The sequence below is a fragment of the Lissotriton vulgaris genome, chromosome 1_1 (genome assembly GCF_964263255.1).
Source record: "Lissotriton vulgaris chromosome 1_1, aLisVul1.2, whole genome shotgun sequence".
NCBI classification, from domain to species: Eukaryota; Metazoa; Chordata; class Amphibia; order Caudata; family Salamandridae; genus Lissotriton; species Lissotriton vulgaris.
This window is the reverse complement of record NC_141685.1, coordinates 1,988,431,344-1,988,445,793: the sequence shown is the minus strand read 5'-3', so window position 1 is coordinate 1,988,445,793 and position 14,450 is coordinate 1,988,431,344. Positions and strand designations below refer to the sequence as shown.

At 40.4% G+C, this 14,450-nt stretch overlaps 1 protein-coding gene across 1 annotated transcript in view; it reads right to left on the bottom strand.

The window, feature by feature from the left end:
• Positions 1–14,450, bottom strand: part of SEMA3C (semaphorin 3C) — a 598,500-nt gene that overhangs the window by 290,588 nt on the left and 293,462 nt on the right. The window contains exon 5 of the mRNA XM_086919828.1: positions 737–856. Coding sequence (XP_086775954.1) covers positions 737–856 — 120 coding nt within the window. The remainder of the gene's footprint in view (positions 1–736; positions 857–14,450) is intronic.

Sequence of the window (14,450 nt, the reverse complement as noted above, 5' to 3'; positions counted from 1 at the left end):
CTCATCTCTGGAACAAGCTGCCGTTTCATCTTCTGTCTATTGCGGATAACCAGTGTTTCCGCAAAGAATTGAAAACGTGGCTGTTTGACCAGAAATAACGAAATTGGATATGACTCTCAATCTCTGGAATCTTCGCAAACGCCACAAGACCAACCGGTGATATGTGCGTTATACAAGATTCGTTGACTTTGACTTTGAAAGGGATATCATTTATTTTTTTACTGTTCCTCACTGCCAGGGTTTGCAGTGATGGCTCTATGTTCGAGCATCCTAATTTACTTCATCGGGCATAGGTATCCTATATGTTGAGTCCTGTGTTATTCCTTCACAATGCCTTGAAAAATGAAATTTTGTGAGGTAATTCCTACAGAAATAATTTCATCACAATAATGAATATTCTGTGCTTTTGAATCATACGTAGCAAACGGAGAATCAGCAGAATTATGGTTTTACATTTGGTCCCTTAGAACAGCTTTGTTAAGTAGCCAGAGATGACATACAAAGCTATATAAAAACTCTTGAGCAATCAATGAATAAAAACATAAATAGATATATTACATGTCAAACTATATTCTAATCTATTACTGTGTAGAAACAAATGGTATGAAAAGTATTAGAATAATAAATGTTGATATGAAATTGTAAATACTGGCCAGCAGGCACAGTAAGACTTCCTTTGGTAGGATTTCAATGAAATACACAATCAATGACAAATTAAAGTAACTGAAACACTTACTTCAGACCGGCGTCCTCTGTTCACGTAAGTACATACAGGGCTGAAAGCACCACTTCCGCAAATGTACAAGTGTGTCCGGTTGTAACTCTGGATCACACGCACAAAGTTGCCACAGCCGTGCTAACCGGAAGCAAAAAAGACAAGATATAAATGTATGTTGTTTTGGGGCATTAAAATCAAGGACAGATGAGCATAACTTTTCAGAGGCATTACTTAGCAATATTACAATTATGATCATAAGAAATATTCTTATTTCTTACAGGCTTTCTTGATATTTTCTAACGTCTCTTGGTTGGATTTGAGATTATTTCTGATTGCTTCGAAATGTCGTTTTATCACGATTTAATCGACTGTGCTGTTTGAATATTCTAGTGTTGTGATTTTTTCAAACATCTATTTTGTAACTAAACATTGATTTAAACGATGTGAGAATGATGAATTCTTGAAACGATTCCAGGACAGACTTCAGAAGTAAGAATTACGTGTTTTATGTCATATATTTTGAGTTCTTTAAAAGTCTTCCTGAACTATCCTCTTAAATGCACGTGTGAATCATGTGTTACGATGACGGGCAGTTATGAATAGGAAGTTGGGGCATAAACACATTAAATCTCACAGAAATACGTTTTTGGGTGGTAGTGCACCAATACGAAACGACTCCAGCTAGTAATTAGCATAGATGAAGCTACAAAAGCTGGATTTCCATCTCCCGTGCCCACCACCAATTAAACGTGAGATATATGCATGCATTTCCCGCCTAATCTCTGTTCGTTGTGTCTGTGTACACAGCCTGTCTTTCTCGTGCCACCCAAGATTTGCAGAGAGACTGCTGGGGATTAATAGTGCATTTTAGGGACGTGCGGTGTTGCTGATACGAATGGTATCGCCGTTCACCCAAAGGACAAAACACACCATCGGGAACGCCATCTTTCAATTTCAAATGTGCTGTATTTTAACGAATATGTTTTAATCTCCTCGCGCTAGTAAAAACAATTGTCGATGATCTGTAACGTTCCACATACGTTCTCCCTCATAAAGCTGATGAATTGCCATTCCGCGTATAAACCTGCAGCAGGCAGGTCACAGGTGTTTCTTCTCTGGGCCGGCACTTATCTGCTCATCAGTCACTGCCTGATGAGGCGAAGGTCTAAAGCTAACCAGATCCCATGTTTCATTCATCGTTCACATTCTCTCAGCCTCTGCCGTTAATGGCACCTGTTTGAAAATACTAAAGGGGCCTTTCGCCTTTGTTTTAACGAATCTCAAGTATGAGTAATGAGCTGCCAGAAGGAACTTTCTTTGACTCGCACCTTTTTAGTTTTGTTTAAAATGGCGGCGGCTGGGCGTGATCTCTAAGACCTGCGTCTTATCATTCATTACTATTTAATGTAGGACATGATGGCCAAGAGGAAGACAGGGCAAGGGAATTAATTGGATGAAGGTGAGGGAGGGCAGGGGGGCATGCCAGGAGGGTGAAAGGATCACACTTGACGTGCCAGTTTGTGTGTGCAGGCTGTTTGCTAGATTAATAAACATTTGGCTGCAGGTGGGAATTCCTCTTGAGTACTCCTGGCTCTCTCCAATAATTCTGTAGTAAGCCTGAAATACTCCTGTCTTACTCTTCGAGTTCATGAGTAATCCAGGAGTATATTATAGCAACTCTTATCCAAATATTCGTAAATGGGCCCAAAATGTATAACTAAATTAAATAACAAAAGCTCTCAGTACCAGGAACTGCAAAGCTTTGTTTAGACAGGCAACTTTTTAGGTCTGGCCTTGAGACAGCTTCAGTTGTTTCTCCAGACCATTATTTTCATCAAACTGCATACATATTACACATATATAGAGGGGCTTTTGGTTAGCGGTTTTATCCATAGGTCTGTTACATTGTCATTCACATTTTGCTTCCGCCCACTGAAGCATACTGCGTAGGACAGTGGATCAACTGACTTTAGTCATTGACCCCTTCACTTTGAGTGAGTGCACAAGGCATTAATTTCTTTTTCTTCAGTGACAAAGCTGGTTCAAAGAATGTTTTAATGTATTTACAGTTTATAGCAACTTAGATATTGGCTGTGGTTCTTGAATTGCTTTTGGAGCCCAGTTAGATGGTGATTCATTCCGAATCCGTTTCCTTTTTAAAGTTGGTGTAATAAAGTATTTAAGTCACACTGTAACATTGCAGCTGCCTGCAATTTGAGTGTTTGATTTGGTGGTGATTTATTCTTCTAAAACTTCACACAAAAAATGATAGAATGGACAACTGGACAAGTGAAAAGTTTGTAATTTTAAAAAAACGAGTGGATAATTTTCATTTTATTAAGTGGCCTATATTTGCATTAAAACAATAAATGTGGATGTGAGAGCTATTGGAATTTACAGTGCCTGTTGTATTTGAAGTATACTTTCAGATATCAAATGGTAGGCAGGCTAAGAATCACACTCATACTTAAGAAAATCGTTCCTTTATATTTTTAAATTTTTTAGAAAATTATTAGCTGCTGCTGATGGCATCAGAATGCATGCATCTTGATTACAGAAAACACCTTTCCCGTTCCTTCGAAAATAGAGCTAACAAAATGCAACTTGTTAACATAATGGTATACTCGAAAAACAATTAGTACTACATTTGCTACATGTTTTGTTAGCTGAATATGCAACTAGCCATCTGCTGCAAAACCCCTTATTATTTAAACTCTTCGCAAATTGTAATTTCCTTTCCTTACTTTAACTCTCATCATCTCCACACAGCATGTGCAACTTCTATCACTTATCCTGGTTGCTAAGCAATGTGATGTTTTCCTCTCCACAAGGATCTACCTATCTGCCTCTCCTATCACTCTCTTACTTTCTGATAGAACTAACCTTCTCAATGATCCCTTTTTCAACCGTTTGAGATCAGCATGCCCACATTGACTTATAACCAGCCCAAACATCCCAAACATATTGACTATAAAATGTTGCAGGCATTACTGCACTTTGCATATCTTTGTGCTAAATTCCAGGAGAAACTATTATATTAATCTTCTATTCCATAACCCTTTCTAAATCTTAACATTTTTGAGCACCACTCTTCTTTCTCTAAAATGCAGAAAGGCTACACTTTATTCATCCACAGAAATGTTGGGACAATATAGTTGTTCATTGCTTATATGCCCACAGAAGCACTTAAGAGTTCAAGCATATGAAAGAACACATAAATATAAACTTGACTTAATCACCATAATCCAAATTAATACGAAAGAAATCCTCTTCTTTTGAGTGTACCTTAATTCTGTGTTTTAAACAAACACCTTCATAGTCTTTCTCCATTATACATTCAGAGGTTGCTTTCTTACAAATATGAAATAGGACATGATCAAATATTCCATGTTCTGCGTCTCTGTGTTGTCTCTGCTACTTGCCCTTTAGCACATTCAATGATCTGTTTCTCTTCCTGCAAATTTCACTGAGATGAAATCCAGCCATACCCCTTTCTCCAGAAAATTAGAGCTGATATCAGCAGTGACGCTTTAATTAATAGGCAATTACTACAGGGATGTTATCACTTTATACAGCAGGACTTCCCTCATTAGCATGAATGGGACAACAACTCACATACAAAGCAAAGTTTATTATATTTGGAAATGTAGAACTCAATATACAAACAGTATCAGCGAGTTTAGTGAACTGTGTAACATTCTGTGGTACTGGGTGCACGTTTCTAAACATCATTACATTTTTCAAATTAAAATTATTCACATGCCATATAAAATAGAAGACAAATAAAGGCAATTCCAAAACATTATTAGGGATTTGTTCTGGTCCTGGTCCCATGATTACTTTAAATTTGATTGGGGGCTGGAACCTGTCAGGCCATGGCAATACATATCACTCATGGTGATGCCCCGGCACACACAAAGAGCCAAAAGTAAAAAGTAAAGGCCACTACTGTGTGTGTAAATGGTAGTGTACTCACATCAAACCTTAGAGGCTTGAGGGCTTCCACGAGGGCTAAGTGTGTACTGTTCCTTGGTGTATCGCATTGTGTTGAATCTTATTCGTTGCGAGTGAAGCCAATCTTCATGAGCATGAATCCTAGAAATATTTTTGGTGCTATAACACTTGGCAAAATCCTGAATATATTTGAGGTAGGACTCCACCTTTGGAATAACCTTGCCTCAAATATCTACAATTGTACATTCTTCGTGTTCTTCAGGTGCAAAGTAAAACATATCTATTTTAATACCAGAACACATGGCCATCTCTGTCACAACTTGCAATTTGTCGCAATTTGCGAGCTGCAAAATTCAATGGTCATACATTTGGCCTAAGATGTTTAGGTTGCTGCAGCTTGTCCCCTGCGTGTAACATGCATGAGGGTTGGGTGATCTTCAAGCTGTTTTTGCTAGACTAGGCTAGATTAGGCATTGAAGGCATAGGCATTGAAGCACGGTAAAGGCAGCAAGCTGAAATCATAGTGTCACAAGTGTCCAAATCTTTTATTTCATTATAAAAAAAGTGTTGGTTAAAGGTAATTTACTTTCTCTAATTTTTAGAGAACAAGTCATTGCAGTGAGTAAGAAGGTTACCTGACATTTACTGCTACGAGTCTCTTTGGGAAATAATTCCTATTTTATTTTAAATAAAAGGAAGTATAAAAAGTCTTATACAGCATCTGTAACACTAACAGAGGGTTAAGGATTGACTTATAAGAAAGTGGTAGCTATAGATCTGCCCAAAAGTCTTAGTATCTGTTAGCCCTGCTCTTTGATCCCAAGTGTGTTCCGAATGACGCTGACACCACTAGCGCCTCAACAACCATCTGCAACAGTAAATCTAACACAAATGGTGGCAGGCAACTTGCATAAAATATGTTAGCAGGTCTAACCTCATTTTCAACAGTCACCTCCATAATCGTCAGCCATGTAAAACATGGTGCATGGTCATGGGAATTAGCTAATTTCTTTAACCTGCAGGGAGGAAGCTCTTAGCATGCTAGTTGCAAGGCTTAAGTTTGCTGATCTACTATAAAGTTCACAGTGGTTTTGAAAGCATACCTTTAGAGAGGATGCCGAAGCTGCTACTTCAACAAGGTTTGCGAGAGGAAATTGTGGCAGAATAAAAGCAGGAATGCATGAATGGATACACCTACTACATACCTGCTCAGGCATATTGTATCATAATATTGTATTGTGCATATTTATGCTCAATTAAATAAATGCACTGTATCACGTTAACATAGCTAATATGGCCTTAGGTGACTTCAATATGCAAATCACGTTCAATTTTTAAATTTTAGAGGCCATTAAAGCTGCTTGGTATGCCTCTTTACACCAGTTTAGCATTTATTTATCAGGCAGTCAGCTGAGCCTGCTTAAAGAGCGCTTCCAAAGAGGAGAGCGAAGGAGCGCAGCAGAGTGGTGAAGAACAGCAGAAACTGCTGTCTCAAAACACATATTGCTAGCCAACAACCATGACTGCTGTAGTACATTACATAATTCAGGAGCACAGTGCCTACCATAGGAACCCAGAGTGTAAGAGCACAGGATGTTAGCAAAGAATGCTTGAACTTTGCAGTGACGGCTACAGCACAGCAGGCGTGGCCGGAACAGGCAAGCGCAGTGGGGTGGGGAAGTCAACAGACGAAGGAATAGGGAAAATAAAATAAAAAATAAATTACATTCCTTCATCTGTCAACTAACCCAATTTGTTTTATTTATTTATATGTTTACTTACCTGTAATCTTCCGTAATCCATAGATCACTACCCCACACCCTGCCCCTCTCCTTCCCCACATCACCGCCCGGCAGCTACTCCCACCACCGACCACTACTGTTCACAGAACAGCCCCATCTGCGCTTGTGAGGAGCTCAAGGTCCAGCAAGCCCTGTGTTCCCCACCTCACTGTATGAGCTGCCCTGGCCCTCCCATCATGCCCCAGCACAACAACTGCCTTGCAAGCTGCATTCTATCCCATGCGTGTACCAAGGGATAGCAGCTGTCTGCTGTGGTGGACTTACGGTCCAGGAAACAACTTTACAGCACTGGGGAGGGCTGGAAAGGCTGGGAGTGAAGAAAGAAAAAGGAAGGAAAAAGAGAAAACAAAAACAAACATTGGCAACAGGAAAATGAAAGTGAGCTGTGTCACCAAAAGAAGGAGATTAGTGAAAAAACAGCTATAGACAGTGGGACAAAGGTGTAATATGCAGACATAAAGATAAAGAGCAAGAAAGCCTGCTAGCTCAAATGCCCAAAGCTGTGGGCATCAGGCCTACTCATCATGGCAGATGACGCGAAAGCTGCTCCCCAGCAAGACCCACATTGGGGACAGTAAACCCCATAACATACACTCATAGAAGTGCTGCAACCATTCAGCGAGTTTGTTGATCCAGGCACTGCATCACTACGATGGAAGACATAGATTGGAAGGCTGGAAAACTACTTTGTCACATCACGCAGGACTGATGGAGCCATCAAACGCTCCCTCCTGCTTCATTATGCAGGTGAAGAAATCTACAAGTTTTTCGAACATTGACCAAATACAGGCACTATCAACGACTACAACACCACTGTATATGTGCCCAATGCAGACTTCGATCCACAATTGAGCCCGGACTTTGAATGTTTCAAACTCCGCATAGCCCAACAGTGGGAAGGGGAATCCATAGACACATTCTATGCGTGCCTATGAGCACTTGCCAGCACATGCACAGCAGATGACCAACCTAAAGAAATAAGGGTGCAAAACTGCAAATCATTCAAGGCTGCACGAACAAGACCCTCAGAGGCCTCATCCAGAGGTAGCTCAATATCAGCCTCTATGACATCTTTATTATGGCCAGATCCCTCCCTACACAGCACGAGCAGTCAAAATGGACATCGCCATCACGGAACAGTCTGAAAAGACCGCCATGGTGAAAATTGAGCAAGCAGATGCCATCCACACGAAAGGAAGGCCGAACAAGCCCAAGACTCAAATCACCCCTCCACAAGGGCACCCCTGCAGGTATTGTGGACAAGAAGAAAACCCCCTTGAAGGCTGCCCAGCACAGGGTCATACCTGTTCAAACTGTGATAAGCAAAATCATTTTGTAACCATGTGCAGAGGAGGCCCAGAGGACGAGGAACAAGGGGCAGGTGAACCCCTACTAAGGCAATGCGTCAACTGACACTGGATGACTTTGATCAGGAATGCCACCAAGTCATCACAAATTCATAGACATTTTCTGGAAGACTAATCACCAGGCAATGACTTAAAATGACATAAACGGCCACAACCCTCATGCATGGTCCAGATTGCCGGTTCAGACGTCAAGGCCCTTATTGATACAGGCGCCTCAGTTAATGTGATGGGAATCCAGCAATACAGACCCCACCGCCCCTGTACCCGATGAATACCAAAATCTTCACCTACGGCAGCCGGCCCTCACTGCACCTGAATGGGCAGATGACAGTCCAAGTAAAATCAGAAGATCAAGACATCACAACTGCATTCCAAGTGGTCAGCAAAAAAGTCTGACACTCTCATTGTAACAGATTTGGGCCTTGGATCTTTCACACGAAATGTAACAGCCTGCCAGGTCAATGAGTTCCTGAGCCCATGCCCTGAACTCTTCAAAGTACTAGGGTACCTAAAAGCCCCTCTGATCAGATTACACATTGACAAATCTGTCATACCTGTAGCCCTTTGCCTCCAATTTGTGTCTGCAGCCACTGGTTGAATAGGAACTAGACAAGCTTGAGAGTCAAGGCATCACCGATAAACGTGCCTGGGCCAACACCCTGGGTGTCCCCCATGGTTATTTTGGAGAAGCCAAAACAGCCAGGGAAGATACGTCTCAGCATCGACATACGCCTCCCCAATCAGGCCATCAAGAGAGAGACACATAACACCCACAATGGACAACATCATCTCCAACCTCAATGGGTAGAGGGGATTTTCCAAGCTATACCTCAATGCAGGACACTATCAGCTGCTCCTCTCTGAAGAAAGCAGGTACATCACCACATTTTAGACACACTTAGGGCTGTGCCAGTACAAAAGAGTAAACTTTGGGATTTGTTCTGCAGCAGAGGTCTTCGAGGATGCCATCAAGGAGACACTGTTCGGCCTCCAGAGTGTCATGAATGTGAGCTATGGGATACTAATATATTCTGCAACAGCAGAAGAGCACCAAAGACACCTGTGGGGCAAGCCAAGATGCTTGGGGGAGCACAGCATCACTCTGCACCAGGAGAAGTGTTCCTTTTTCTATAACTCAATCGAGTTCTTCGGATATGTGTTCATCCAGGATGGTGTGCAAGTTGGTCCTCGAAAGTCGCAAGCCATACAACAGGCACCATCCCTGATGACCATCTTGGAAGTCTGAAGTTTCCTGGAAATGCCCACCTATTGTGATAGTTTTACCCTAATTTGGCTATCATTGCTGAGCCCCTGAGAACCCTCACCAAGTCTGACGTCCCGAGGAGATGGAACACCACTGAAGAAAGCACCTTTCAAGTGGTGAAGGCAGCCCTGCTAAACAAGACCACCATGGCCTACTTCGATCCAAAGAAACATGCCAAACTGCTAGTCGATACCAGCCCAGTTGGGTTGGGAGCCATGCTCTCCCAGGAGGTGGAGCCAGGGATGTGGGTCCCTCTAGCTTTCACCAGCAAGTCCTGATGCAGACAAAGGCATATTACTCCCTAATCCAGAAGTATGTGCTAGCTATTAAACAGGCCTGTGGACACTTCCACCTGTATCTCAGAGTAGACATTGACCACCAATCAATTGTCTCTCTCTTTTGTGGTTTTGTCCTACACACTCCACCACAGATTGAACGCTGGTACATTCAACTACAACACTACCACATGGAGGTCACCTACCTCCAGGGATCCAAAAACTCAGCAGACTTTCCCTCATGCTAATCACCCTCGTCTGCTAGCAAGAACGAGGATATGTGAACGAGAACACAGAGGCCACCGAAGCATACGTTAGCATAGTGTCCCAAGGGCCTTGCCCACCAGCACTAAGCCTACCTGAAATCAGAGATGCGTCCGCAACAAATCCAGTGCTGGAAAAAATGATCGGTACTCTACAAACCGGCTCATGCCATAATTTCCTACAAGATGTCAATGGGTGGCAAGGCCTGGAGAAGTAAAAACGCACGTAAATGTTGCAAGTGCTCAATAAGGTGAGTGCCACAACAGATGAACTCATCCTGAGTGGACAGCGCTTGTAAGCCTGGAGAGACTGCTACACCAAGTGACAGAACTGGCTCATGGCAGACATCAGGGGACAGTGAAAATGAAGTCCCACATAAGGGAGAAGGTCTGTTTCCTTGGTCTAGAAGCTGCATTCAATGAAATGCCCCTCATGCCAACTTACCAGCTCTCAGAAGAGTCATGCGCCATGCCATGGTCGAAAGTGAATCTTGAACTAGGAATCTTCCTGGACGGGAGAACAATGTGGTCATAGTCGACGGGTACTCAAAGTACCCTCTCATCAAAATTGTTGACATCACAGCTTTCAACAACGTAGCCCCGGTGCTGTAAAGGGCATTCACACTTTTTGGACTACTAGAAGAGATAAAGACAGACAATACACCACCTTTCCAACGTTCTGAGTTCCCTCACCTGTTAAAGTGCTTAGGGATTCAACGTTGCTGAATCACGTCTCAATGGCCGCAAGCAAAAGGAGAGGCGGAGTGGTTTATGCGGACATTAAACAGGACCCTCAGAATCACTGTAGTAGAAGGCACTAACCCCGAAGTCAGCCTCCGGAGGTTCTTGAGGGAATACAGAGGGACGCCGCATTGCACCACTCCATGGTACCTAATTGTTGTATCCTCATTGTATTGTATATAGGCCATGTGGAATGTGGAATGTCATTTGTTGTTCTATGACTCTGTGTTCTTGGGGGAATCAGTTGGAGCCTGACTGAGCTTACTGCCAGTCTCATATGTGGTTGTTAAGCTGTCTTCATTACTTTGGAATAAATCTACAACTTGAACCTACTTATGAGGGCCTGGAGTCTTTATAACAGATTGGAGACAGTGGGAGTTACAGTTCCTTGATCTTGAAGACAGCGTTCACTTCGTGGCTTAAGGTACTGTTTACATTTTAAATGTATTGTGCATGAAAGCACCAGCGGCTGTTTATTACACTGTGCTTTGATTGCACCGGCGGCTGAGTGATTTGGTACTATTTAAATATATATCTGGAATAATTTTAAACGCGTATTTTCAAGTTTGGCATTGATTGTCACTGCGGCAGTTTATTGAGAGCACCTGCGGCTGATAGGAAGCATTTGTTGTGTCTTACTGTCCATTTTAACAAGATCGTGTGGAATATTATTTTAAGAAACTCGCATTTTAATCAAAAAGAAGTCGGACGATCCAACGGCTGTCTTTGGACCGTTGTTCTTCATGAGCGCTTCTTGTTGCAAGGGTGTTGCGCGTCATCTTTCCTTCCTATGTCGATCCTTGAGGATTGTGAGAGCCTACTGCATTGTGGGTTTGACGTCATTACGTCGTCAGACGTTTTCAGCCATCTTAGATTGGGTGATTGATTCTTCGTGCATCACAAGTTTTTCACAGCGATGCACACGCTATTTTTAAATTAACAATAGCGCTATTTAACTTTTTCTACTACAGCGACATACACGCTATTCTGTGTGTATTTTGGCAATAATTTAAGCAAGTTTACACTGCAATTTAGTTTTTTTTTAAATTGTTCATATTAATTTAGTTAAATTTTTTTATTTTTGTTCTAGAATTTCTTCTTACATTTTTTGATTGTGTAAGGTATTAATATATATATATATATATATATATATATATATATATATATATATATATATATATATATATATATATATATATATATATATATATATATATATATATATATATATATATATATATATATATTTATTTACAACATGTCTAACATAATGGTTCCACCTCATTTTTTGCCAACAGCAGGGGAACCAAAAATGGAATGGGACTTATGGTATCCCATGTTTTTAGCATATGTAGATGTGTTAGAAGAGGATGGATGTTCTTCTAAAAGGAAACTTGATTTGCTATGCTTATCTCTAGGAGGTCAAGGTATTAAAGAATTATCTGAATTACCTCCATTAAAAGATTCTGAGGAATCTGATGTTTTTGATGTTGCAATTAAACAATTACTCATCAGATTCGGTAAGAAAATTAATACAGTGATGTAACGTTTCAAATTTTATTCTAGAGCACAAAAGGAAAATGAATCCATTGAAAATTATATTTCAGCTTTGCGTGCTCTAGCTGGATCCTGTGCTTTTGACACCATTAACTACGAGCAAGTTTTAAGGGATCAAATTATGATGAAGACTAAAAGTAAAAGATACAAGAAAGGTTATGGTTAGGGACTGAAACCTCTCTTAAATCTGTAATTAATATTGCAAAAGGAAATGAACAATCTGAAAAGTTTGTTAGTGAGATTAGAGGTCATAGTCAAGCTGTAGCTGTTAAAATACAGGAATCTATACCTGAAGTTTCAGTTATCAAGAGTCAAGCTATTCAAAAGGCAATTGCGTAGCCTTATAAAAAAGATGGGGTTATGAAAGACAATAGGCAAGGCAACAGACGTATATTTATTATTTACTATAGAGGCGGTAGTTTTGACAATGTGGGAAACTTTAAGAATTGCCCAGCTTTAAATAAGATTTGTGTGAAATGTAAAAAGAGTGGACATTTTCGGAAAATGTGCCGTTCTACTCAGAAAGTAAATTGCATCGCCCTGGATACTGAAGATACAACTGGGGAATTCAGTGAATTTAACTGTATTTCTTGCATTTCTTCAGACAATTGTAAAAGTTTTCCGTCGTGTTTGGTTAGCATTGACGGAAAAGAAGTCTCCATGATGGTGGACTCTTGCGCCTGGTATTCTATTATTGGGAAAGATGTTTTTGAGAATTTGTGGCTTAACAGGGAATATTTAAGTCCTGACATTAAACCTGGAAGTTATTCTGGGCATAAGATTGATTTAGAGGGATTTTTTTGGGCTGAACTAAATTTTAAAGGAAGGTATACAAAAGCAAAAGTATACATTGCACGTAAAGGAGAATCCATTTTAGGATGGCCTCATCAAAAAGATATGGGGATGAAATTTTATCCCAATGCTTCACCACCAGTTTACATTGTATCTTCTGATAATGAAGAATTTGTGTCTGATATTAAGAAACTTTTTCCAAACGTTTTTGAAGAAAAATTAGGGGAATATGCTCAATTTAAACATAGAATTGTACTAAAAGAGGATGCTGTACCAGTCAGGCAAAGGGCTAGGAATGTCCCTTTAGCTTATTGTGACAAATCGAAAGATATCCTTAATGATTTGGTGAGGTCTAACATAATTGAGCCCGTAGAATCTTCTCCTTGGGTTTCCCCACTTGTTCTTTCGCTTAAAAGCAATGGCGAGCTCCGCTTATGTTTGGACCTTCGCAGTTTAAATAAAGAAATCTGGACTGACAAACATCCTTTACCAAAAATGAATGAGTTGATTTCAACTCTCTCAGGTACTTGTGTTTTCTCCACATTAGATCTTACAAGTGCCTATCACCAGGTTGTGTTGGAGAATGATTAAAAAAACTTAACAGCTTTTGTCACACCGGATGGCATGTATCGCTACTTGCGTATGCCATTTGGCCTTGCTAGTGCTGCTTCCGTTTTTCAACGGCTAATGACAGAAATGTTAGAAGGGAGTAATGGGGCTATCGCATTTCAGGACGATATACTTGTATATGGAAAAGATGTTGCTGAACAGGACAATAACTTGAAAGCAGTTTTGAGTAATATTCAATCTAAAGGTTTAACACTCTAATTTAAGAAATTTAAGTTCAGACAAGAGAAAGTTGAATACATAGGGCATAAAATATCAAATGAAGGAATTAAACCAACATTTGATCACATTTCAAGTATTTCTAAGGCACCTTCACCAAGCAATAAAGAACAATTGTTTTCTTTTTTAGGTTTGACAGAATATTTTAGCAAATTTGTAAAAAACTACGCATCTAAAATATCTTCTTTGCGATTGTTACTTAAAAAGAATGCTAAATTTGTGTGGGGTAGTGAGCAGCAGTTACAATTTGATGAGTTAAAGAAAGAAATTTGTTCTGCTCCATTCTTGAAACTGTTTTCTATTAGTAAAGAGTGTGTGGTAGCTGTTGACGCTAGTAATACTGGTTTAGGGGCTGTTCTTTTACAAAAAGTTATGGTGAAGAAAACATTGTATCTTATGCTTCAAGAACCTTACTAGGTGCAGAGTATAGCTACTCTACTATTGAAAAAGAGTTGTTAGCATGCACCTGGGCTGCTCAGCATTTCCGCCAGTTTTTGTGGGGGACCAAATTGTTAACTGCAAGATTGGCTAGACTAGCAGCAAAATTACAAGAGTATCAATGTACTGTAGAATATATTCCAGGCAGACTAAATGTACATGAAAATTGTATGTCTAGGTTATCATTGCCTCATGATGATGACGAGTACATTGAAGAATGTGATGTTGCATATACTATGCAAGATATTAATGGTCCGGATGCTGTGGTAATTTCAGAAGAAGTATGGAAGAAGGCAATGTCTGAGGATGATATTTTGTGTTCCGTTATGAATTACTTACAAGATGGATGGCCAGAGGAAAGGAAGTTAACTGGTGAGATTAGTTATTTTTTTTAAATAAGAGATGAGCTGATGTGTACACAGAATATTGTCAC